The sequence below is a fragment of the Cygnus olor genome, chromosome 1 (assembly GCF_009769625.2).
Source record: "Cygnus olor isolate bCygOlo1 chromosome 1, bCygOlo1.pri.v2, whole genome shotgun sequence".
NCBI lineage: Eukaryota > Metazoa > Chordata > Aves > Anseriformes > Anatidae > Cygnus > Cygnus olor.
The window spans coordinates 89,749,983-89,777,194 of NC_049169.1; the positions used below are offsets into that span (position 1 = coordinate 89,749,983).

Here is a 27,212-nt window from a genome sequence, read left to right on the forward strand (position 1 = left end):
GAGTAGCCCAAATCATTGCTGTGTTGCATGGTATTTTCTTTCCCCTCCTCTTTTTAAAAAGCAAAAGCAGGGTTTGAGGGCTCCCTCCCCCAGGATAAGTGCATTCTGTTTCCAATTAACAGAGGTTAGCAAATACATGTCATAAAACACATGAGAAATAAAATTGTTTTATGAAACGGAGTATCACTGCTTTTTCAAATTCATTAGCCATTAAATGCATGTTCCCTATATAAGAAAGTCTGAAGGTTTAACAAAAAAATATCTTAACACAACAAAAACGATAGCTTTACTTTCAGGTTTCCTTGAGAGGCACCCCAGATTCCAGGTCAGCATCAAAGGTTAATGAGACAATTACTCCACTTCTGAACTCTGTGGAGAAATGTACTTTCGCATACGTCTACCAGAAGTGACCATTGGCTCTGAGCCATCACTTTGCATGCATGAACTGGTTTTAAGCAGCTTCATTTCATCTCCTTCAAGTAACGTGTTAAAACATGCATGTTACTTCTTTCTGACCCAAGTTAACATAGGTATCTACATTGATTAGTTTCAGGACATTCTATTTCTTGCCCTTGCCATGGCTTTCAGACCAGTTCCACCTTCTCATTTTTCCCACTACTACAAAAACCACTGTCACAAATCACAGCCTTCTCCATTTATTGACAAACTGTCTGTGACACTTGGTTTTACTCACATCATTGTCTCTCAGGGCTGTGGCTTCCTCTTGCACATTTGTTTGACAGCCTAACTTTGCTTCCCCTCTCTCCAAGACCCTCACAAAACCAGGGGCAGCTCAACCTTATCTATGACACCTCCCTCTTATCCCCCCACTCCAGCCCACTGGATCTCAGATTAATGGAAAGACTGCAGAAGATGTACACAACAGCCTCAAGTCACAGCTGAGCTGCTTACCTCTATTACAGAGATTGCATGGAGAAAGACAAGATACCAGCAATTCAGCTTCCTGGAAAAAAATGAAAATAAAAAATCATGTTGTACCACACAAACCTAATGCTAAGTTAGATGAGAGGTAGGGAATAGCTTACTTACTTCAGGCTGCCTAAAAGTTAGGCATATAAAACCAACCTTATTTTCCAGACTTAGACTATAATCAACAATGAAAGAAAAGCATTCAACACAGAAGATGAATCATAATTTCACCTTTGACTATGGACAGGAGAGAGGCAATTATTTTAGATTTGAACAATCTTCTACAAAATCCTCTTTATAACAGAAATCTTTCCTTTCTGACCATGATCAGTTCAGAACCAATCTCTCTTCCTTCTTTAACTGATAGGATCCTAGATGCAACTTGCAATTATCAGCCCACTGACTTATTAGGTTGTTCTAGAGAGCTACAAATCTCAACATGTCTCCCCCCCCAACTGAACATAAAAACTGACACAGTTTGCCCTTATTTCAGGATCTCCCTTTACTAACAAACACCTAACAAACTGCACAAAAACACAGAAGAAATAAGAATCCACACACAAAGCAAGGTTAGTTTTATTAAAACCTGTTTTTGTACCTACAAGAATTCTCTTGCATGTTGCTTTTCACTACTTTTCTTTAAATCAAAACCCATGCAAAACAAAGTCTTAATATGTCTGCAAAGATTAAAGAATGGTTTAAATGATTTATGATAACACTTGAGAAGGCAGTCATAAAGCTTCTTGAATCAATTTTCATCAGAGCTGATACGGACTAACACCGTAAAATTGCACATTTTGTCCTTTGAATAATTTCTTCAAATTACAGCCAAGATTACCTCCAAGAGAAGAAAACATTTTGACTGTCCTTTTAAATAACTGAAGTTGAATCAGAAATTCAGCTAGGCTTGAACCTAGAGAATGTCTAATACCTATGCTTTCGATAAACATGTACTGATAATAACTAGTATGGTATTTGTACTCTATAAAGATCTGCATACACACAGGTGAATCATTAACATTTTGGATAGATCTCTTCCCTCACAGGAGAGGGAACATGCACAGATGTCTCTTGAATGTTCTGGGAAGTTTAAATTGTGAGCAAGTTGAAATTAAGCTTTTACAAAAGTACGGAAGTGGATGACAATTGCTTACTAAATAGTAAGTGATTAATAGTCATCTGCTAACTTATGTTTTAGCATCATCTTTGCACCTCCTTCACTGAATGAAAACCATGCTGCTTACTTGTGACATCTTGGCCATCCAGACATGCACATTCAAATCATAATGCTCATACTTATTTTTCTTCTCCTTGAACTTTTCCTTAATTTCTCATTCTTACCAACGCTCAACTATGCACTAGAGGCCTTTGATGTAACAAAAATAGTTTCCAACAGACAAAATCATCTTGGAAATCAGAGGCAATTGAACTCTCCCTTCAAAGATCCAGACAATACATAATCGCCATTGACAGAGCATATAATCTGAAAGGAAGCAGCTGACTGCCTTGCATATCAGCTTCCCTGAGCACTAATAGAGCTCTTTTGCCTCGCCTGTGCAGTCTGAGAACAGCTTAGTTATTCGTATCTCCATCAATTTCAATTAAAGCAAAAAGGCTAAGTGAGCATATCTTTCAGCCACAGCATCCATTTATCAGTCTGTGGCATTTTAAGGACTGACAAGCCATGCTATTCCATCAGTTAATGGTCTTGCACCACTCGCCTCTTCCTGGGGCCACCAGCTAATTTTACTCTCAATTTCTCTTTTGCTTGCATGAGACTGGACAGCGAAGTGTGGCAGGGAGCAAGACAAGGAACGTTGATGCAGAATACATCATTCTACTAGATTATCCTAGTGCTAGAATATGTTGTCCCTCTAAAAAATAAAACCATGGGATTTCTCCAATATTAAGGTTAACCTGGTACACCTAGAGCTGAAGCCAGTGATAGCACCTTCTACAGAAGTCAAGCTGTGGCAGCACTTCAGCCAAGCACAAACAACATTTGTAGCTTCGAGGTGATGGTATGTGCTGATGTGCAAGCTCCCATCTATCCGAGTGCTCAGTCTCATGTTCTTGTATAGGCCAGGACTGAGGAGAATTTGACTGGTGAAGTCAAAGTACCATCATCAAAACCTATGTGCCACATGGAAGGTAAGTATCACTCTTCCCAGACTTTTATAGCTAGCAGTCAGTTGCCTTAATGCATGCCCAGCTGAAAAGAGGTAATTGTTTAGTGTAAGAGAATGAAAGAAGCATCACTTACTAGGACTGCAGCATCTCCCCCAGTGAGCACTAGGCCCAAAGCCTCCACAATCCTCCTGCCAGCCTAGTTACCCATTAGCCACAAATCAAGTTCGCCATTAAATGGCAATGTAACCTGCTGTTGTGCCTTTCCACGGTTGTGTTTTCCTTGCAATTAAGCAGGGAATATATTCGATGACCCATAAGAAAAACACAGCATGAGAAATTTAACTCATCTTCCTCTGTCTTTCAGAAACATGTCCAAGCCCCTTGCTTTCAGTCTTGGCCTTTCACCTCGTTTCTATTTCTCTGATTATATTACAAATAGGAGGATGGAACAAAAGCGGGGGGGACTTTTTCTGGCTCCATTTTTTCCACCTAAAAGAATTCAGCATGGCATTTGGGTTACCTACACCACCTTTTCTCCCCACTCTATCTGGTCTCAGTGTCTTGTGACACTTATCATCCAGACAGTAACAGCCTACAACAAGCACTTGCTATTTTAAGCCGTTTTGGTTTTAAAGCAACTAATGCAAATTTACCTGCTATTAAACAGATTTTCTCTTCCAAGTTTTAAACAAGCAATTTCACTCAGTTTCAACCTCTTCATTCAGGGATTATTGGGCAGCTCAACTTACAGCCCCTTAGAAGTGACTCGGGGGTCACCGACACTGCTGGTGTCATCCCTCATCCACCAGAGGTTTGATAGCTATCATTACTTATCAAAGAGACCTACTGAGGTTAAGTATGTTTTTCAGTCCTTTAATTAATAGGGATGGACACCAGGAAGTTGGCATCATCAATTTGGCTAGGAAAAGTTTAGGCAAAGGTGGTTTTAGTGTTTGATTTGTACCTAACCAAGAATTGCACTGACTCCAATTCACTAAATCACGCATTCTAGGTTCAAACTTGTTTTTTCCCCAGAGATGTTCCTGATGTTCTAGCTAGATCAGTGCAATCCCCCCTGACCTTGACATCTTTGAGTACTTGCAGGCAACAGCTCTGAGCTGCAGGAGCAGTAATCTTCATTAAGGGCTCTTAAACTCACCAGCTTGGCTGACTGCAGTGTGATAACAGGCAGAAGTTAAGAGAATCTGGACTAATACAAACAAAAATGCAAGTCTAAATACCAAACTTGTTACTGTGATCCCTATGAGCTGTATTTGTTTCTCCTCTGTCTGCTTCTAGGTTCTACATTATAGAGAAGACCATTGGTACGTTGCTTACAGCAGAAAGGATTCAAAACATCAGATTTGGTCATGACCTACCTATGACAGTGTCCTTATGCACTCATGGTTGAATGACAAAGTTGCAAGAATTGAAGAGCTGTTTGCACAAGGGAGAGCTACAGCCCTGTTGGCTCTGTTTGAGATGCCATCACATTCCTGCCTAAAAACTGATACCGTGTTTTGAACTACAGCTCTGGGCTTTTTTGTTTTGTTTTTACCTTTAGAGCCTGCTGTGTGGAAGTTTAGGAGAGAGAAGGCCTTGGGCCTCCATACAGCCTAAACTCAAGGTAGCTGCGTGCCTTCCTCCAGCACTGTTGATTGATGGAGCTGTGTAACACAACATCTCTCAGCAACGCTGCTTGAGACAGCGCTGTGGACAGAAGGTCTACCTGAAGTTAAAACACTTCATATTTCCTTTTCCGAAGCAATCCCTACTCCGTATTCCATCTTCTTTCAGATAAAGAGCCTGAGGTTCAGCCCTGTCAGTATTAGAGCTGATACATCACAAAAGGTAAAGTGGAGCTATAGAAGACCATTAGGGAAACAAGTCTGATCAGCAGTTTGCCAAACTGGGGGAGCCACCTGAAATTTCTTTAAGGATCAGTACTTGAGGATCAAAAGGTTAACCACAAAACAGACATAAATCATGTGTCTGTGAGCACAGTGCCTAGTTGGTCACAAACTACATTTGCCTGCTGTAGCAAAATTTCATTGTTTTTTGCTGTCTGAAAAGCAAAGGTCCCCATGTTGAATCCTTTGTGTACTATAATACACAAACCCAATGAGACTCTGGTGTTCCTACCTTGCTACAGAACAGATTTGAGCTTCTGTGCTTCGGCCTCCAGACACAGGGAGCATCTTATACACACTTCCAGGTTGATTAGTCATCTTCCTACTTTTTGTCTCTCCAAATCTGTAGGGGATTTATTTTATCAGGCAAGATAGATTCCTCGTGCTGTTTTATGAAGTCAAAAGAAAGGGAGAAACAATTTAGGATCATCTGAGATGCTGAGAGAGCCATCCTCCTAACAGCTTTTACTGCCATGGCCACATAACAACCCAAGTAAGGCAAGAAGTGCATATGCTTTTACATGGACAGCCTTGACCCATCCTTGCAGAGCTTAAGACCTTGCATAGCCTAATGGCACCTCGTCTCTCAGTCTTGTCAGTAAGAAGTAACATGTAGGGCTGTCCAAAGATCCTCCTGCAGAACCATTACCAGAAGGCAGCTGTACGGGCCCCACTACACTCACATGCTTATGCTGAAGTGATTGTTTTATTGGTTTCATGTTCAAGAGACCATATGTCTGAATTTGTCCTGGACTTTCCTTCATATCCACAAACGCTCCATATCCACATGTTTTAAGAAGAAAAGATTTAGACTCCAATTTCCCTGCGTTTCTTGGGGGAGATTGGGGAAATTTTCATTTTGTTGGAAAAATGAAGGTTTTTTTTTCTTCAAAAAAATCTTCATAATACATTTCATTTTCTCCTCCTAATGATTTTAAAGGACTCCCAGACACCACAGTGCATCTCAGAAGTGACTTCCATTTTTAAAGAATCCCAAAGGAGAAAACATGATTCATTCTGTAAAACACCAAGCAATAGCCACAACCTTTATCTCAAAGGACAAAGTGTAGTTACAAGCACCCAGCTCATAAGTAATGTTCTATAAGGAGCTATTTTTGGAGTTAATTTTCCTCACCTCAAGGAGCAAAATGGTTTCAGGGAAGAAAAAAAAGACAACCCCACACTGTTCTTTTGGAGGTTCTGGTTTCCTTTTGATTGATAGACACTCATGAATGAGGTAAATCTCAGAATAAAGACGCTCTGATGGGCTCTTGCTGTCCACTGTTTCTTCAGATCAGTAGCTCCCACCAAACATGGGGACAGCTCACACAGCAGAGCAGCTTCGCCTGCACAGAGGTGAGGCTCTAGAAAGAGCACATTCATTTTGCTGTGCTTTCAGTCTTATTTTTAGACAGCCAAGTAAACAAACAAGTGCCAGTTCTCTTCAAGCAAGGTACATTACCGGTCTCTGCTATGAGCAACTTCCCACTAATGCACACCAAGATCCGCCCTCCCTCATTGCCAGCCAAGATGACAGAACCTTCACCCTCACTTGCTAAACATAGGCTTAAATCAGCAATATTAACTGGAAATATACAAGCGTTGGCCAAAGGGACAAATCAAATTCAAGACCCTTAATGATCTGCAATGACAGAAGGAGTGGTATTGATGACATTAAGTCTGACTGTTTTATGTTTCCATCTGCAGAGGTCATTCATCTCCACCTCGCAAAGGTGGGGATCCTCCTTTTTTCATAAAGGGCATCTGGTTCCCCCTCCTAGCAATCCCCTCCACTCTAGTCTTATTTCCCCTGAAACATTTTCCTCTGCCCATCTTTCCCTGTGTTTCAAAGTCTCTTCCAAGCCTCCTCACTGGAAAGGTAAATTTAAATCCATCTGTTCTTCTAATTAATTTACTTCCTAATTTGACTTTTTTTTTTTCCTTCTTCCTCTTCCCAAAAAAGCCCCAACGCTTATAAAACAGGCATTTCAGTAGCAGGTATGAAGTGTTTGCTTTCAGGTTTTTCTTTCCTGTCAGACCATTCTCCCCATTGCCCTTTTCAAATCTAAAACAAGGAGTCTAGGAATCAAAATAATGCCTTGGTTTTATTTGCCCATTATGGGGTGTTGCATGCATCACCCCTCATATATGGGAGTCACAAGCACTGCAGTTCAATTCTGTCCATGCTCTGCCGTGCACAGTGTTTTCCTTGGGGTTCACAGCTCACCTTGTCACTGCAAGCAAAGAAATCCAGCTGTTCCCATCCTCCATTTTCAGATTCTGAGACTCCAAAAATAGCACTGCAAAGAAAGGTTTTTAAGCTTAAAGCATGCTAATGGCTCTCAGATGGCTTCAACTGTGAATCTTATACCTAGAGTACAGATGAAACTAGCAATATCATTTTAAGAAAATTATCCTAAAATACAAGAACAAATCACTGCTTTTATTTTAAAATTGCTATGAAGTAGCTAACATTTGCCAAAACTGTCTTCGAAACTAAAGATTGATTCTAGATGAACCCTAAGGTTTATGATTCATCCCATTACAGCTAGCACACAGCCACTTAAAGAAAGCAGAAAACATTCAAAACTGAAACCTCCTTCCTCCATACCTCCCACTTTTATAGAGGACAGTGTTTGCACTCAGTTGAAGGACACAAACATCATCATTCCTCCAATTAACTGTTCCCTGGGCCCATTTATCTCCTTGTAATAATCCAATTTGGCTAGATGTACTTGACTCTGGTGGGAGAGCAAATTCACAGAGCAACTGCAGAAGGTAGTTCTTAAGGGACTCATCATGTTACACAGAGGCAGACATTTTAAATACAGAACACATTCTGCTAAAGTGAAGTTCACATATGCAGCCTGCTCCAGTGACACTGCAGTCCTATGGCTTGCGTTTATTTTACAACTCCCACTTCAAAAAAAGCAAACAACACAGAAACAGTTTAATCATTCATGGCTTCATTTTACAGGACACAGACGCTGCTGAATTTTATTGTCAACATTATTTTTCTTGTTTTTTTGTCCTCATCCTACACCAAGTATATAAAGGAAAAAGGAGTAGTATAAAAAGAAAAATAACCACTTACTACAAATGCATTACTTTTTTTTTTTTTCCCCCTCTACTGACTTCTAGTCAACTGGTAACATGTGGGGGTATCCAGAAAACATAGAAACCTACCCCAACAGTCACCTTCATATAATACTTCTCTTTGTTTGCAGACAGGTTATAGCAATAAGTTGACTTATTAATACAAAAAGAAAAAATTATCTCTGTTTTCATTGTACTTGGCACCTCACCACAAAACAGCTCAGACTATGGTAACAGGTCTGGGGGAACAATGAAAATAACTAAACATTTCACAGCAGGAAAGTAACGTGTTTTATACAAAAAATAACTTTTATTTTCAAGTAAGACCTCCAGAGCTACACAAATCACTTCCAAAACACACACTAGGATTTCAGTTTCAAGCAAAAACACTTCTTAGTTACATTAAAAATATCTTAAAGAATAGATCCCTTTGATACAAATGATGGGGACCTAGACTGAACACATAGGCACCTGAAAAATAATTGCTGTGACTTAGGAACCACAGATCTGTTCCTTAAAACTCACTCTGCTGACCTTGATGGTGGCAGTCAGCACACCCTGGTGCGAGCCTTGCCCCAGGGACCAGCTGTCCTCTGCCACCAGCAGTTCCCACAAGGACCAGAGGAACTCAGGAGACAGATGTCTACACACAGCCTCACTCCTACTTGCTTCATTTTCAGCAGCAGCCATGCTGCTCCTGGTTAATAGCTATTCCATCAACTTCCAGCAATAAAATGCACTTAATAACAAACAGCCAAGAAGGATTAGCAGCTGCTTTGCTGCATTCCCAGCAGCTCCTGCCCGTGCTGTGCCACCCAAGGAAAACTGTCTTTACACTACAGGAAAAAAGAAATATAGTTCAGGAGATGCACAAGACCCTGAATGTTACTTACCTTACCTTATCTTTCTTAAGATGAGGCCTAAACCTTTCACTGTATTTTCTTCATATGATCTAGCAAGCAACTCCACCAAACTACAGATTTTTTTTAAACTCTGACTTTTCACCAGCTAAACCTTCTCCAGCTGCTACTAATGTGGGGGCCCAGCTGTAGACAGTTTTCCCAAATACACATCTGAGGCAGGTGGGAATACAAGAAATGCTGCTTTGATTTAATACTACCGCCGCAATAGTAACGTACTGTTTGATTTATCTGTTCTGTTGTGGCAGTTGAGGGGAAAAGGTCTCTCCAGAGGGTATCAGGAAATGACAATCACTCCCGGCACACAGACAATATTTGACATCCCTCTTATGCCTTCCAAGGCTCTACCTGAAGTACTGATTTTCTATTTGTCTCAAAACAGAGGCTGCACTAGCATCCAAGCACTTTAATGCCAGACCCGTATGGATGTGACACTTCCCCAAAAGATGGAGAAGTGTTCTTGTCCCCTTAAACCAAGGGCTGAACCCACAAAGACTGGTCAGATGCTCAGCAACCCTTTGCAGTTAAGGCACATCCATGGGGCGAGGCGCGTGAGCGTCTTTAAGAACTGATCGCATCTACAGGGATGTGTGTTGGAAGGAACTGGAAGCGGCAGAGCTACCTTTTATCTGTTATGTGTGGGAGCTAATACAAAGATACTCGGCACGAAACGTTGACTCATAATAACACTAATGCAAAACCTGCTCCTATCAACAATCACTGCACATGTTTTTCCTTCTCTCTTTCTGTGCCTTCATAAAAAAAATGAGAGAAACAAAATATTTAGATGATTGTGCAAACACACAAGCTCTCATGCACCTGGCATCTTTATTGACAAGACAAAAACACATACCCTTTATTAAAATTGGGTTTGGAGATGTCCATTTTTCTGTCTCTGACAGGCTGCAGCCAGGTACCTGGCCATGCCTGCTCGCTCTTCCAGTGCTGCCTCCTTGGGCCAGGGCAGAGCAGGGCACTCACTTGTGATGCTGAGCATCGCTCCTGAGCCTGGGCACATGCTTCAGCCCCGCCACGCAGGCTGCAGAGCACCGACCCACTGGGGCATGGGATTTAGTCATGCCAAATAACCGAGTAACGTTTCTAGCAAAGTGAGCCATTTCATAGAAATTTCATTAGGGAGAAAGGTCACCACTCTAATTTCCTTTATAAATCCAACAGGACCGCAGATAAATTTATTTCTGTATACGAGAAACAGCATTATATCTTCACTTGAATGTCACAGCATCATGCGCTCTGTTGTCACATGAGCACTGCAGGATGAGAGCAGAAGAATTACCTCCCATCCAAGGCTGTGATTTTCCCCCACTGTAATAGTTAATACTTTCCTCCCATTTTACCTCATGAATTTCTATTGCTCGGGCTTAGTCACAGAGCTGTAGTGTTTTTATTTGAGATTTGGGTGGGAGGAACGATCTCAGTGAAGTTTAAGTAGTTAAATGTACTTGTTCGAGTGGGGAGAGCTGGTCACTGTGCTTCTTTCCTTAATAATCGCCTGTGCTGTCCTTGTGGCCATACAACTGGCCTTTTCTGCAGAGCAGCAAGACCCACTGAGAGGCAAACCACAGGTTTCCTGTCAAAAACATACAGATTTCCAGAGATAAATGCCAACAGGATTGCCAGTTCCTCTCCCTGTGTGTTTGGGGATGGGGGTTTGGGGATTTGCTTTGCCCACCCGGAGACCCTCACTGCCTGCCTCAGGAAACACCACGGCAGCCACAGGGTGGGCTCGGTGCAAGTGGCTGAACTTCTTTCATCACTCAAGGTGCTCACTGCCCTTCTCAGCACATATAAAGCTCGTTTCTGTTAGGATATACTTGCGTACCACCGATCCTGTTAGTGCCTGAGCTGCTCAGAGCGTCAGCATTAAGTGCTTTCATACAAGAGAGGCCCAAGCAGCGACTTCAGACAGTGCAGCTGGAGCCAAATGCAATCGATTACAGCCATGGAAATGAAACTGATGCACTGAGCCCTTGTCCTTCCTTCCTGGTGGCTCTGTTTTAGCCTCAGCAGCCAGGAAGGCAAGTGGCCTTCACCTGGACTGGCGGTGGACAGACTGTGAACCCCCGGCGAGGGCAGCTGCCTGCTGGCAGCCAGTTCTCCTCACGGAGCACGGGGGTGCTGCTCAGCACAGGCACGCGCAAAGCAATGCCACAGGCAGGTTTACTGAAGAGAAAAGTCTCTTCATGCCATTCACCCTCACTGGTTTCTATTTAAAACATGCCACATTGTGTTAGCCTAATAGTCCTCAAGCTCCAGCTTAATTGAGCCAACTGAACTTAATATTGACTTTATTTGTTGCATTTTCTTTCTGCTCTCATTCCAAATGGGGATAAACTTGGATTCCACACTCAGGTGTGTGGCTTTCCTCACTCACATGCCTGTGGAACATTCTTTCAGGAGGCCATTAGATGCCACCTTAACATTAAAAAGAAATTACCGAGCAATTGTCCTTAATGAGGTCACAGTCATGAAACCTTCATGAAGGCGGATAAATGCCTAAAGCACAGAGGCAGCAATGCTTCTGGTGTTACTGGTCCTGCCTGCTGCTGGGGGGGGATGACATTTAAAGCACTTGCTCACAAAAATATTTTGTGTTTCTTTTAACCGGGGTAGCTGTTCAAGATACAGCCAGGCTTCACAAAGGGTTATAGGCAATGTGTAAGAGGGTCTACCTTTGCTCATACTTGCTGTTAAATTGAGTACACAGCCTGAAGTGAGGTGTTGCTCGGCTAATATATAACAGAGCTAAACACACACCCCCAGGCACACCGTCACACCACTCCCTTCAGTACATGCTCAAAGCTCTTGCTCTTCTTTTCCTCCCTTTGTGAAACCAAGTTCACATTTCATTCACATTTCAGCCCCCCGCCCCATACCATGCCGTCTGAGAGCTTTCAGTTCTCTGTGATTTATGAATTGCTGAACATGAGCATAATTATAACCAGTGTGTGTGCAGCATTTGACATTTCTTGAGTGCATCTCTACCATTGACAACATGAATGCATTGCTAATGCATATGCAGGCTTTTAGTAGGAATAATGCAGAAGGTTGTCATAGAGACTAATTAGGCTTGTGGGAGACCCGCCTAAGTGTTTTTGATGCAATAGAAGCAAGCTTACAGTGATTTATTGTTAATATAAGAAAAGCCATAATGTTTCCTGTCATCTTTGTTACTAAACTAGCCTTGTGCTATATTAATTTACTTCTTAGCTTAAGATGTTCGTAAACTTGGTGGCAAGGATGTTTTACTAGGGAGACATAAAATCCAGACCATGTTAATATTTAATTAATAATAATGTTAGTATTTCTGTATCATCATATGGGAACACGGAAAGATAAGGTTAACCTTCGGAGCACCTCCTGCCAGATATTAATAGCTAGATAGCCAGATTAGTTTGACGGTTTTAGGTGATGAAAGTGGTTGTTGTGAGCTGGGGTAAAGGCCAGATTCCAGGTATCACTCGATAGCATTGTTCCCATACTAAACAGGTCCTGTGTGTGCAGCCACAGCTTGCAGATTTTGTTTCCTGGAGCCCTAGTTCTTGTTGCTTATATGGGGTGTTAAACTTGCTGTCTTTTCACTGTGCAAGCATACAATGTTTTCTATAACCTCAGTGAGGCCATCAGACTGCCAAACCTAATGAAAGCACATTTAATTAGGGAACATAGCTTTGATGACAGGACATTTCATTGGTGCATGGTCTTTCTTTTGCTGCGCCGTGCCTTATTGCAACAACTGCAGATGCAGATGGAGAGCAAAGGACAGTGGCCAGAGAAAGCAGCCGGGCTCCAGCGATCTCTCTAAGTAGCCTCTGTTTTTGCCACTGCCAGAGGCAGAGCACTGGGATAAGTTGTCTGCTGCTCTGCCAGGAGGTCTGCCTGCTGTGTTGAGGTGGGAGCTGCATTTGGTCCCATCCCCTCTGCTGGCTGCGAGCTCAGGAAGAAAATCTGACAAAGAAGGGCCGACCAGGGATGCCATAGTGTGGTGTCAGGAAGGCAGAAAGCCAGTGGTGTGCCCTTGTGAATGCAATTGGCACGTGACACTTAAAATGGTGCTTCCAGAGAGAAGGACATACAGGATGACAATTCTTTAGCCAAATGGAGGGGAGGGACCCAAGCTGGCAAACTCAAAGATGGCTTCTGCAGGTTGTGCTCCCTGTGGGGATGGTGTGGGGCAGAGGGGTCAGGCTGTGAGCCTCTCTTACCCACATGGCAGGTCTTCCAGCTCCTCTCATCCATCTGATGACAATACAGCCGTTTTGTCTGTCACAGCTGTGACTTTCTAGTCTCTGTGAGGGGAGGATAGCTGCTTTTCATGTTTGCGTTCTCCAAGGTGAGGTTGTCTTGTCAGCCTAGAGAAGTTCAGTGAATTTTGTTTTTTCTTAATCATTTTATTTGCTTTCAGTAAGAAAATTTTTATCCTATTCACATTACACCTAAAGTAGTATATAGGGAGAATGTACATGTTATACTTTGCGCTGAGCTAACCTCCCACCACAGCTGCAGGGTGAGCTCCTAGCCCCAGATACATTATCTCAGGTGGTCATCTGCTCCTGGACTGAGCTAATTCACCTCAGTAACAGAAAAGTAGCCCTAAGCCAGTAGCAAACATCCAAAAACGTGCTTGACAAGAGCACAGTGGAAAAGCCAAGATGCCCTAGCAGGTTTAAGAGGAGGTACAAGTGTGGGCAAGGCCTTTTCATAAGCAGCTGCTATAGATTAGCTTGGCCCCAAGCACATGATGTGACCTTTACATCAGTTCTCACTTGCTATGCTCCATAGTGCATCAAAGCTTGCATTAAGTGGGTAGGTATTAATCCCACGCTCCTGACAGGGAGACCAGAGCTTAATCTGAGATAGGAGAATGACGTCTTCAGTTTATGTGCTGGTAGAAACTTTTGAAGTCATGTCAATCTGTGTGTCATCAGCTCCAGGACTGCTTAGTGGACAACTAGATATCACCGTGTGCCACTAGGTTCAGACCTAAGGCAGCAACAAATGGACGGAAGTCACCCCTATGTATGCACTTAGGCACTCAGATAGCGGTCAGAACAAATGCCCGTTCATTTGTTATCTTTCCAGAGATTGTGCCTTCAGGCCTTCTTGGAATTCTGTTATGAGTAAAAAATCTCACAAAGTTTGATTATCACATTTCCTTTCCTACTTGCCTGGAGGGAAGAAGTGATAGGACTTTGCAAGTGAAGCTGACAGAGATAGTTATCAATAGGAAAAAAAAAAAACTACAGAGAAAATATTGTGTCCCCTGAGTATATGTGTCATGTATCTGCAAGGCAACCTGCACTAATGAGCAGGTGAACTTCTCTGGTGAGCTCCTGTGGCCAGATGACCATGCGAGAAAGCAGTCCCTACTGGTTCTCCAGCAAACTGTCCCAAAATGAATGACCAGACAAATTTACAACAGGTGAGCATAACAAACTCTTTGAATTTGAACTACAAATGACTTTAAAGTCTGAAGCCTTCTGGCACATCTCTTCTGTTTCTTCCTTTGTGTTTAAAACACTCCTTAGTTTGCAGCATTTTGTTTGATACAACATCAATTACCACAAAGTAAAATCTGTTCTCACCTCCAACAGAGTTTCCTTTCAGAGTGAAGAACTCGCTGGGGATTGCGTTGCATTCATGAAGACTCATCTGTTGCTGGCTGAACCAGCTCTGTCTGGGACGGAGTTGACGTTCTTCGCAGCAGCCCTTACGGTGGTGTGTTTGGGATTGGTGACTAAAACAGTGTTGATAACACACCTGTGCTTTGGCTGTTGTTGAACAGTGCTTGTACAATGTCAAGTACAAGTGCCTCATTCTCTTTTTCTTATTCTACTCCCACAGCTGGGGATGGACAAGTAGTTGGGATGGGACACAGGTAGGACAGCAGACCCAACTTGGCCGAGGGGATTTTCTGTTTCAAAAGGTTCTGTGCTCAGCAACAAAAGCTCAGGAAAAGGAGGAGGAAGTGGGGATGTCTGTGGTTATAGCATCTGTCTTTCCAAATAACCATCACATGTTCTGAGGGCCAACTTTCCAGGAAGTGGCTAAATAGCTGCCTGCTGATGGGAAGTAGCGAATAAAATTCTTATTTTGCTTTGCTTTCACACTCAGAATCAGTTTAATAGGGGAAGAAAAAGCTAGCTTGATTCACCAGTTTTCTTGCCTTTTATTTTCTCCCCATCCTGCGGGAAAGGGGTCTGGGTGTGCTTGGCTGCTGGCTGGAGTCAACCCATCACTCTAGGTGAAGGTAAATCCGAGCTAAATTGGGAGGAACTACACGTTTCAGACTCAACAGGTAATATATCTTTTTTGTGAGCGTTTCTAGGAAAACATAGTGGGTGTGCCTTTAGATAAACACCAGATTGAACATATAACAGATTGTAAACGCATAGCAAGGAGTCACACAGAGAAGGTATTTGGTTAGAGGCAAGACACACTGAGCAATCAAAACATTTAACTTCTCAGCACTGTACCACGTGGTGGTTGGTTTGCATTGCTTTTACTTCCTTTAAAGAACGAGTCTGAGATGTGTTTTAATGTCTTTATTCTTAGGTCAAACAATATCATCACTGAATTGAAGAACGAGGTTACTGGTTGAGATACAAGAGTGGTGTGAGACAAACATGGAAGATAACACTGCAAATAAATTAATACAGAATAATTGTCTTTGCATAGTTCAGAAGTGAAAAGTAGGAGGCAGCAGTGCGCACGTGCTGTGAACTGACACACAACACCACGAAAACTCAAGTTCCTAGATGAACTCTTGCGGCTGCAAATAAAACAAACCAAACCAAAAATACCTCAAATCTTAGAGAGCGTTAAATATGAAAAACCAGGCAGAAAGAGAACTAATGAGCTTTTTTTTTCTTTTTTTTTTTTCTTTTTTGTTTTTCTGTTAAACAGACCATGCTGCAGAAGGAGTGTTTTCTCTACAGACAGAGGTGCTTTTAGATAATCTGCCTTGGCATGCCATAGCCTGTCATACCCGACTGTGAAGCTCCTTTGTTGCTGCCCATCTGAAGGCCTATTACGTTCTGTCCCTGACGAAGCTGCTCTTCTGAAAATCCTCGTCGATTCTGCTGTGCTTTCCTGTCCAGATGCACACAAAAAAGCAACACACACACACATGCGGTCATTCTGCAGATGCCCAGATGATCGTGAAAAGCAATCTGAAATTGGCTCGTGTTAACAGATGTTCCCCTTGTAATGCAATACTTCATTTGCACCATCCCACAGGGCAGACAATACTGGCTGCGCTAATTGCTTTCCTGCAGTTAGAAGCAATACTCTAGTCAAACCCACACTACTTCAGAATTTCACTGTACCTCTTACTCAAGACCCCCAGGGTTATAGCTTCCCCAGCAGCTGTGACAGGTAAAATATTTATGTAATGCTGTATAAAACACTCATAATAGGCTTAAGTTTGTGTTATGCCCTGTTGCTCTTAAAAGCTGTGGTCTGTGGGATCTGATCACTGAGATACTTATCTGTGCCTGAATACAGTCTGATATCCATCCAGAGCAACAGTATACATTGGCATAATTCACTTCAGTGCAGTAAATGCGAGCTGGATGTACACAAAGAAACAATGGGGCAGACAAGTGACTTGCTCATTTTCACAAGAGTGGATGATGGTTGCCTGCAGGACAGAACAATTGCCCTGTTGCCATTTCCAGATCTCTCTCCTCTAAAGACTTTGGCCTTTGCACCTGTGTCTTAACTGTATGCCAGTCCTTTATCTTCTGTCAAAACGCACTGACCACATTTGTTTGGTCCTAGTGGTCTCAAAAGCCTTTTAGATCAATGAACATTTGTTGGACCTTAAAAGGAGTCTCTTTTCCCTCAAAATAGTTCTGGGGACAGAAGTGGCTGTCAAGCCTCTGTTAAGCACAAAAGTTTGTACTTGATTAATCTTTCTTTTAAGCAAGGTGGGGAAAACAAGCCACTTAGACAAGAGGAGGATCAGTCTGTTGCTGCGGCCGAGGCCCAAAGGGAGGGAGGCTTTCAGTCAGCTCCCACCCAGGTACAATCTGTCTGCCTGCTGTGTCTGTTTATCTTGGGATCACCTTGCCCCGCAATACGGCATCACATTGCAATTCCCCTCCTCTCCCCACCCCACCACTAGATGGGAATGCTAGATTAGGTGTCTGCTGTGATTGCAAGCCATCAACGCCATCCTCTGTGAGGGTCTGTCCAGTACTGTGCTGAGCGCCATGGCTTGTGTCCAGAAGAGCACTTAAGCTCTCTGCTGGGCTCAGGGCGTTCAGGACATCGCAGGAGAGGAGCCCACGTTCATGAAAGCAAAGCAGAAAGTTAAGGAACAGCCACAGACAACCAGCCAACTGGTTGTTGTTCTTCATTGCATCTCTGATGTTAATGCACAGACTAATACGAGGGTTTATAGAGGCCCACCACAGGATCTCAGGCCCAGAGCTCTTCCCAGAAAGCATGCCACTCTGGAGGGAGGCATGCAGGACTTGGTGCGCCTCAGAAAGCCACCCTGTCTCCCTGCTGCTAAATGTCTTTTCCAGAATCCTTACACAGGCAGTGAACCACTGCCAGGATCTCTGAGAGAGGATGTTTTTGGAACTACTCCTATGACTTAACTCAATCTCAGGTTTGCTGCGTCTGCCTTTATTTAATTAAAATCCCAGGAACACTTTCTATTTTTTTTCCCCTCACAGACTTTTCAGCTGTGCCAAGGAGTAATTCCACAGAAAGTTGATATGTAACTATCTATGATCAGGAAATGAGAATTGCAAATAAGATATCAGAGAGAGAGAGAGAACCAAAAGGAAGTCTGGATAGGCTAATAAAAGATGATTATTTGTACAGTTTGTATCATCTAGTGTTATTTTTATGATCATAAGCACCGCCCTTAGTCTACTATGACCTTACAGATAACAACATGTACTTAATATTTGCTTTTAAGTTAATAGAAATGGCCTTAAATGACACTGTAGAATAGCAGGTGAGGGCAAGCCTACTCCCCTCAAAGCCTCACACTACTACAAGCTGTGTTTGGCCTCTCTGCCGTCACCCTTACCACCATGTGAGCACATGATACCACCACACAGACTTGTTAACTTCTTATGCCAGCTTTGCATCAGCGCTCAAGGCTGCCAACCCACAAGATAAACAGCTGTGGATCCACAAAGCTCACCAGGACACACAAGGAAAGGACAACCAGGCCCAATGAAGTGGGCATGAGAGACACTGGCAATGGAAATTTAAAAGCTTAGCCCAAGTGTGGGGGTATCTTGATCACTGCAGATTCATGTGTGGATATTCTTATTCCACTTCATCTTGACATCTTTCAATTCAGTTTAAGGTGATTAAGGATCAGCCTGACAGCCCTGACTCATGACTAACACTGGGTGGTAGTGAGGGTCTTGGTCTGCCTGAAGGGGTGGTTAAGCTACTCAGAAAACAGCTCCTGACCTGCCATATGTTATTTCCTTATAGAAATAACACCAGTTTTCCTGAAGGCAGCAGCTACAAAACAGTCTTTCAGGGACTGCAGTACATATGCGTTGGTTATCCATACAGCACAGGCAGGGCAGACAGCTAGGGGAGGAGGGAGGTGATCGTGTCTCCAATTACGCCAAAAAAAACTCTTCCCACCCACAATTAAGAGCCCAGATTAAAATTAATTTTTCCATGTAGGAATTTGTTGTAGTTACATAAAACAAATAAGCCTGTCTGGGTCATAGTGATTTCACGTCTGGTTTATATTAAAGCTTGTAACTGGATTTGAATTTTAAAACCAATTATATTCAGTAAATACAAATCTTTGTGGACTGTATTATGTAAATTTAAACTAATTTCATATGAAGAATGTATAGGAGTTTTCAGTTGTTCACCTAAAATTCAAGTTTCCTTTAGCCTCAATTGAACCAGCTCAAGCTTCAAGACAAACAAAGTGAAGTTTGCTTTGTTTTTGCTGATCCTCACCTAGACATTAGAAAATTCAAAGAAAACGATGACCAGGAGGCAGCACTTCTTTTACTAATACGCTTCAGTCATTTCAGTATTAGAAATACTCTTGGATGGAGGAATCTCATTTCAATACCATGCCTGTGGGACAGGAGGGCTAACTGTGGGAGGATTTCCTTTTCTTCCTGTCCTTCTTCTCAGCCTTCCGAGCCAAAATAAACGGCGCTTTAGAGCAAATAAACATCTTAGCCAAGACAGAGAATTCTTCCCAGATAAGTGCTACTCCACAAGATTAAAAGTGACCAGGGAAGGAAATCAATTTAGGTTTGAAGAAAAAATGGAAAGAGACTCCTTGTCTGCTCTTTGCTAGGTAAAGGGTTATGTTCTCAGCATGTCTCTCCATGTGGGGGTTTGCTGACATATAAGACAGCCTTCTCTTCATGAGGCTGTATGTTATCTGATGTGGGGCAAAATGTCACCTTTCCTGCCAGCTACTCTTAGGACACACACATCTGCACAGCTGCTGCCACTTTAATTCCCTTTTCTTCATAAATGGATATAGAAGATTAGCTGAAGCTGCTAAACAGATGAATGTCATCGAAACTGGTGGCTGAATTTCCTAAGTTTTATTGCTCTCCTTCCAAGGACTAAGAGGCAGGGATAATGTCAGGGGATAAGAAAATTTTGCCTCTTCAGCGATCAGTGTTGGCACCTTGCACAGCAAGATGGATGTGCTGCAAATATCCCCAAAGTGGGATGCTGCACTCCTCCCTGTGTGCAGTCCCAGTAGGGTCCCCATGTGTGCACACAGACATCCATGCCAACACAGCCTCCTAGCAGCCTCGATATAAAGGGCTTCCTCCAGGAGGAACCCAGAGCTGGAGCCATAGGCGAGGAGCTCCATAGTCCTGGTACCAAAAGTGCTTTCCCAGCCCCAGGGCAGGAGGGACACATAAGGTGGGATGAAGACGGCTACCTGAGAAAAGGCAGCAGCATGGACGCACTGCACTGCTCCCACAAGGCTCCTCCCCAGCAGCCCTAGCATAACTTCAGGCCGACGAGGTATGGTTAGGCATGGTCCTGACAGTGGTGTTGATAAGCTGGGAACCAGTGAAAGGCAGAAAATGCTGCTGCCTGGTTGGGTATTTGTTTTCCTCATCTAGAGTCCAGAGAGAAAATCTCTGCATTACAAGGAAATGGTGGAAAGATTCTTCCTTTCCTTCCCCAGTAAATTTCTTCATAGTCTAAAGATAGAGAGCATTACCATCTTCCCATGGAAGACAGCTCTGGGAAGCTGTGCTTTGGGTGTTACCTGTGAAACCAGGATGGATCCCCTTTGTAGCATCCATCATCCTTGGTGACCGCCAAACTGCCTAGGGCCATTAAGGTTCTCTGCACTGCTGCCATATCCTTCCCTGGAGAGCCAAACAGTGAAAACAATATAAGAAATCCTTGCACAACAAATAGCTTGGCACACTGACAAACAATATCATCCAATGTATTAACTATTTCCCTCGGCTCCCCTGAACAACAACATTAACAGCATTATAAATGCTATTTTAGAGTTGCTCAAATGAAGGTGCTGACGTGCAAAAGCTTGTTAAAAGTCAGAGGGATCATGCTAGAGCAAAACTTAACTATTCAGGCATTGCCAGGCTTCCAGGCTATTTTAATGCCTTCCCCCATGTTGTTTTAAGTCCTTCTAGATAATTGCATTGGCAGAAATTTTGTCTTTAGAAGAGGTCACTTTGGCATACAGGGAATGGTAATACACTCAGTAAAACGTGGCTGAAGGAGAGCTATGTGGCAAATAACTGTTCTGTGCCTCAGCTTCTCCACCTGTAAACCAATCCCACTATCTAGCCACCAGCAATTCCAGACTGTCCCTCTGCTGACAGAATTCCTGGCAGTCCTGGAGAGGTCCTGTGCAGATAACTTGAATCAGCCCTTCCCAAATTACTCCTCAAATCACTCCCCAAATCCTCCCTACTGGCTTCCTTTCACAGGCTGCCAAAAGTCGATGCTCTGCACTTTCGTACCTTCAGTTCCTGACATCCAGTCCTGACTTTCACTATCCTTCCACATTCTCCCACCTTACCTAATCCCACTTCATTCCTCATTTTGAGAAGTCAGGGCTCACCCCATCTTTACCCAAGTAGAAGTTCCGTATCTGGTCTCCACTAGTTGTTCGGGTTCCCCCAAAAAACAGTGGAGAGAGAAAAGCTTCTCAGGGGATAATTTCCCATCTATAGTGGGAGGGGTGAACTTGCCTATCATTTGGTTGGGTGCATGCTTTCCAAATACCCTAAAATTCACCAAGTTTCCAAGATGGCTCCTTGAAATGTATTTTCAAAAGAGGTTGCTATTCCCACTGCCAACATTTTTTTTTTCATTTTAAAAAATTGTATCCACTCCTCCTGTCCCTCCTTCCAAAATAAAGATAAAAAATAAATTTTCCTTTTGCATCAGTATCTTCTGTTGATTCCTCCAATTAATTAAAAAAGTGATTTTTTTAAAAATGAAGATTTTTCCTATTTTCTTGGTTCTTCTCCCGCATTTTGCCACTTGGTGAGAAAAGGGCAGAGAACATAAAACAGCAAATAAAACCAGGCAGACTCTAACTCATTACTCAGTCCAAACAGGGTAACTTTTGGAAAACTTTCTAGCAAAAATGAACAACTCAGCTTCACTAGGAGTTGACTTATGTCTATCCAATGGTGACGGGTGATAAGTTATCGGAACTTGTCTCATACATCTTTTGCATCTCCCTTCTTCTGAAATGCCTCCTTTACTGTTTCCACGACTCCCCTCCCTTCCTTTCTTTTTCAGTTCTTCCTCTTTCCTGAAATCACATTTCTAGTTAACGGATCTGATGTTGAGTGCAAGTTTTTCACATAAGGAAATGAGTTACTCCCAAAAACACACAAACCACGTGATACTCAAGACATGACTATGACAACAGACTTCGGAAATACCTCCAGTGGATGGATATTAATGAAGAGCATCGTAGACTAGCTGGAGCACACAGGAAAGTGACTATGTGTTTATGGTACACATAGCCCTGATTGTGGGCAGATGAATCTCAGGGCTCCATTTCACACAAACCTAAGTGTGTATAGCACTGGCTGAGGTGACGGAGGCACCCTAAAGCTGAAAACGTCTAGCAGCTTCCAACCGCGGCAGCCATACAGCCTATTAAAGTTTACAGGAATCCTCTCCGCGGGGGACCATGTGTGCAGAAAACAAATTGTCAGCCATCCAGAGTCCTTGCTTTGCTGTGTTTGTCAATGCAGACTGTGTCGGATGGGGTCCCTGCTTCAGAGAGGGCCGCCGGAGAGCCCGATATCTCGCACGTATGCAGGCACACACGGAGCAGCGTGAGGCGGGGACTCAGAGCTGCCCGAAGCAGGGGATGTACCATATGCTGTAACAGATGCCACACATAACGTCCTCGGGATGCCTCCCGTGTAATGAGGAGCATGGTAACTGACTGGGATGAAAAAGGATGTAGAAAAAGGATTTGAAAGTGAATGAGCTGAATAATGATGGCGAACACACAGAGACAAAAAAAAAAAAAAAAAAAAAAGAGAAACAAAAGACGGGTAGCAAAACATCACGATCAGCCCGGCGGAGCCATCTGGCAGCCTCCCCCACGCTCCACGCTCCACTTTATCTGTCAGCAGCGAGGGGGAGACGCAGCAGGGGAAAAAGGGCCCAAGCAGGAGCCTGGTGCCACGTGACGAAACAAAGCAGCGGCCGAGGCCCCGCTTCGCAGGGCCCCCGCGATGCGTGCGAGAGATGCTGCGGGCGAGGAACGACCCCGAGTCTCTGTCGTCTTGTGACACTCACCATCCCGTCCTTCGTGGTGTGCTCTGAATGGCACAGCCTCATACAGGGTCTTGTAGAGGAGGAGGGGGCCTCCGGTCACTTCTTTCTTGGGGTGCCCTCTCTCTCTGGGGGAAACCTGGCCTGAAGGCCTTCCTCTCCAGGCACACAAAGGGGAAGGCCCGGACCCACAGAGGCAGAACTGTTCTGCTCTGTATCCCCGAAATGCTGCTTTGTGCAGGCTGGGCAAGCATCCAGAGTTACATCTGCCTCTTACCCATGTGGAAACATACCTGGGAGGTGTCTGTAAAAAACAGCGAACATCCTTCTCTTGGGCATGGACTAGGGAAAGCTGCTCAGCCCGGTACGTTTAAGAAAGGACCAAAAGAGGTGACAGCTCTCTTGGACCGAGAAGTCACAGAGGTGAAGAAAAATACAACAGACGGACCGAGTGAGTTTGAAACAGCCAACAGCAGACTGCATACTAAAACATTTTCATTAATCATTACTAAGAATCTCAAAGCAAAAGATCTCGGAAAACAATCAGTGCCAGAGAGAAACTGTTTTGTCAGACACACGTAATTTCCTTTCCCTATAAACATACACTGATGTCCCCTCTCTTTTTAAACAGGTTGTGGCCTGGAAATATTTTATGAAGCTTAGAAGTACTGTAATTATGAAACAGTGAAAAAGATACCGTCCTCTCTGTCTAGCTAATGCAGCCAGGTTCAGCTGCTCCAGCCCCGAGGCAGCACAGATGCTAGAGGTCAGAGCTATGGTTAGACGCAAGAAGCTCGCACGGACTCACTCCTGGAGAGACATGCTGTTTCATCTCAGCACTGAAATGAGCAGCGGGAGGGATACAAAGAGAATGGGGAAGCGAGGAGACGCACATTGGTTTTGGGAAGTCCTAAAACAACATTGGAGAAAAGTCCCGTATGTCTCACTCCTGGGTTTTGAGTTGTGTTTTGACTTTCTGGCATCTGGAAGTTACCGGTTTTTTCCCTTACATCTGCTGAAGAAAGGTGATGAGGGAAAGCAAGAAAATGAGATGAGAGCTACCACCTTGAGGAGTTTTTTCTCTTAAAAGCAAGTGCTTTTCATCATAAAGATCAGCATATTGTTCTTTCATTTTCATTGTGCAAAGCCATTACAAGATGCAGATGACAGCAAAGGAAAACCTCTGAAATGAGCTGTTATCATCCTTCACGAGATAGATGGAGTTTCCCTTTCAACAGCCTGCCAGGCTGGGGAGAAGGGTGTTACTCCAGGGAAGTAAAAATCCCTTCATTTAAAGGTGGATTGGATGAAACATAAAACACTGACCTGGAAGAAACAATCCAGCCCTTGTGCCCAAGGTGGGACCTGCCAAGTAAATCCGGTACCCTGAGAACATCACAGATCCCAGCAATGCCAGCTGTCAGCATATCCTTCCCCTCTAACTCATCTGCACAGAGCTCCCTTCTCCTTTGTGCCTTGAGCTGTCCTTCAGAGGAGTGATCTTTCCACATATCCCAACAGCCTGTGGAAACAGAACCCACTCTTTTCGCTCCACATACATTCCTGCACTAACTATACTGACCAGCTTTCTCCATGGATTGTTCTCCTCCTTTCACCATTTCATTTTCTTGGCAGATTTCTCCCCCTTTCACTTCTCTGCACACCTGCTTTTCTCTGCCCTGGTGCTGTCTTTGCTCTGAGCCCTTACACGAAGCATTTTGCATCACCTTACCCAGAGAGATGCGGGATACAGCGTGTATTTTGCTAGAGCACCAGGAAGGGGTGCATCGCACCAGAAGTGACTCAGCTGTCCTGCAACTGGAACACACTTCGCGCATGGGATGGAGAGAACCTTCACCTGGCTTTCTACAAAGCTACAGGGGCACTCTAGATTTTTTGCTGTTGCCATAGTGACCTTTCTAGAAAGATTGTACTGTTGCAGAGAGATGCTCAGCTAACATGATGATAGCAGTGGTTTCTGCTTCTCGCTAGTCATAGATGAGCCTTCATTAGCTCTACAGAGACATATCTTCTCCTGGCAATGCATTTTATAGCTCTAATTTGAGCTTTGCTTATAATTTGAAAACTGCAGTAAAAGCTTGTCGTCACAAAATAACGGTTTTCCGTACTTGCTATTAGAAGTTATTTACTTGGAAATAATTAGCACAGAGAGCATTTGTTTTATTAGGTCTGCAGATGTCTGTCAGAATGATGGGCCTTTGGATAACACATGAGCTTGGAAAAGCTCCATTATGCCCTCAGGGTAATATAAATCTCTCAGAGGAAATAATGCACCACCGGAAGAACACGGTAATGAGATAAGGCAAACAGAAACAAAAGATAATTATATTAGAGAATATGCCTTAGACAAAATGCACCATTACAACACATCAAAGCAAAGTAAAATGAAGATTGCAAACTGACTTCCAGTTTATTATTTTTACCTTCCCACAAATCCACCGTCTGGAAAATATCTGTTGTTCTTACTCCGTAGATTTCAGCAGCTTTTAAGAACTGGGAAATTTGTTCCATCTGCTTGAAAGCCATTTTTGATTCAGAGATCTTTGCAATGGGCTCATTTCCCTTTGGATGTAAACTGTTTATTAACTTGCATAACAGCTGAGAGAGAAACACAGAAACAGAAGTAGGAAGAAGTCACCAAAGTAGAAGGCAATTTCTGCACATGAAACGATGCTGCAAAATGTTTTTGACCTGGCCGGTTTCTGTCAGGGACATAATTTCTTTTATCAAAAACAAAGAAGAGAATTGATAATAATCAAAGTATATTAGAAATGCATTAGAGATTTCATTAACTGATGGCAATAGCCTGACCAAATAAATCCTAATCTGCTAGAGACAACAAAGCAATCACTGGTAAAGGTTATATAATGACTGAGAAGAAACCACATGCCTGAGCCAAAAAAATAAGCCATGTCAATTGAAATACTGTTACAGTCACTTTGGCAGAGATTCAATGATTAGCGTATTCCTACAGCCCACTGCAAACAGCAGCATCTGCCTGTTGTTCAGTAAACCAACAGAATACGACGTTTTAGCTACAGAATGACTCCCAAACAAGAAAACAGTTATGACATAAACCAGTCCATCAAATTTTCTACATCCGCTTTTTTATGTCGACAATGATTATTTCTTGAAGACAAAATTGTACATCTAATTTTAAAAACAGATCTCATTTAACTGCATGAGAAAAGGCTCTGAAGGAATGAGTCATACTCATATATAATGTGCATGACTCACAGGAATCATAAGCACTGTACTAATCCCAGTACACTGGTAGAATAATTATTTTCCCAGATTAAGATGCCCAGTCAAAAGGGCATCACTCAGATGCTAAGATACACATTTCTGCACTGGCCATGAGCACAGACCAGTTTAGCCAAGATGAACACTGAAAATAAGGACACATGATAATAAATACAAATTCACTGTGCACATAAAGTCATGGAGATGCAGAATTAGACAGGACGCTTACCGTTCCATCCATCAACCAGGTCTGAAAATGCTGCCTTCCAGGAGGAGGGTGCTCTATCTGTTCTCCACACTGTACAATAATCCAGTTCACCAGCCTGGACTCTAATTCCGGGTCATATTTTTGTTCAATCTTTTCCTGAACTTCTCGGCTTAAGCCATAGCTTGGTCCTCTGTTAGCCATCTCTGGAACCAAAGCGGAACTTAGTTAGCGGGCAAGATCCTGGTCTGCAGCTTTGAAGAAGGCACCGGAAAATTAAAGAATGAAAGAGTGAACAGCCTGCCCTATAGGTTAGGCAGTCGAACAGTTGTTCATCGACACTGAAGGTAATCGTATGGCACCTCTTATAGCTGTTCTGCAGAACAGGGGAGGGACCAAGGGGGGGAATATCCTTTTCCAAAAGCACACATCAGCCACAACATTAAAAAAAAGAGAGAGGGAAAAAAAAAAAAAGGAAAAAAACAGAAATACACTCCCCTAGCCCAACCACAAACACAGAAGATGAAAAGGAAGATTTAAAGCAGGGAAGGTTTTAGAGAGAGGCTTGCACTCTGATTACAGAGAATACAATAGGGTTCTCGGATCAATGTTAAAAGCCGCCTGCAAATCCAGAAGCACTTGAAAATCGCCTACCTAATGTTTGCCAATAAGGAGGAGGTTATACATGGGAGCCCGAGGAATCCTTTCAGAGATGCAGTCAGGTTCGTCTTCAGCAGTGATGCAGGGATGGATATTCAGAGATCGGCGAGCTGAAAGGCGACGACGAATTTAAGAGATGAAGACTGCCACAATGCCCTGCTGCTGCTGCAGCATCGTGGTTTGAAGACGGGTGTATTGATTTGATTTCCCTCACATATGAGGAGGGTCAGAGCAGGGGCGTTGCTAAGAGCCATAAAGAGGCCTGCCTACTCAGTCACAGCCAGGGGAGCCTGTTTATCTTGCCCATCTGCA

General features: G+C 43.3%; 1 protein-coding gene and 1 long non-coding RNA gene across 3 annotated transcripts; both read right to left on the minus strand.

Annotated features, from left to right (window-relative positions):
* Positions 1–5,851: 5,851 nt before the first annotated feature.
* LOC121075387 lies at positions 5,852–9,457 on the minus strand. The gene is made up of 3 exons (XR_005822947.1): positions 8,965–9,457; positions 7,198–7,270; positions 5,852–6,334 (listed from the first exon to the last, which is right to left on the minus strand). It is a non-coding gene; the product is annotated as an uncharacterized LOC121075387 (long non-coding RNA).
* Positions 9,458–15,539: 6,082 nt separating this feature from the next.
* TAGLN3 (transgelin 3) lies at positions 15,540–27,212 on the minus strand. 2 transcript variants are annotated; one of them, XM_040568840.1, is made up of 5 exons: positions 26,895–27,212; positions 26,265–26,494; positions 25,216–25,390; positions 20,259–20,361; positions 15,540–16,099 (listed from the first exon to the last, which is right to left on the minus strand). In XM_040568840.1, exons 2-5 carry the CDS (start codon positions 26,442–26,444, stop codon positions 15,958–15,960), a joined length of 600 nt encoding a protein of 199 aa, XP_040424774.1. In that variant the 5' UTR covers positions 26,445–26,494; positions 26,895–27,212; the 3' UTR covers positions 15,540–15,957. The 2 variants fall into 2 exon arrangements, with proteins under 2 accessions (XP_040424774.1, XP_040424765.1); XM_040568831.1 differs by having other exon boundaries at positions 15,904–16,099; positions 26,265–26,446; positions 26,895–27,205.

Excerpts from the sequence above, each read along its gene's own strand:
- TAGLN3 (XM_040568840.1), bottom strand. The coding sequence starts at position 26,444 with ATGGCTAACAGAGGACCAAGCTATGGCTTAAGCCGAGAAGTTCAGGAA. Across the intron at positions 20,362-25,215 it reads GACGGTGGATTTGTGGGAAG|GGAAGGATATGGCAGCAGTG; the intron begins GTAAAAATAATA and ends TTGGCTCTCCAG. Across the intron at positions 16,100-20,258 it reads GATCCATCCTGGTTTCACAG|GAAAGCACAGCAGAATCGAC; the intron begins GTAACACCCAAA and ends GCATCTGGACAG.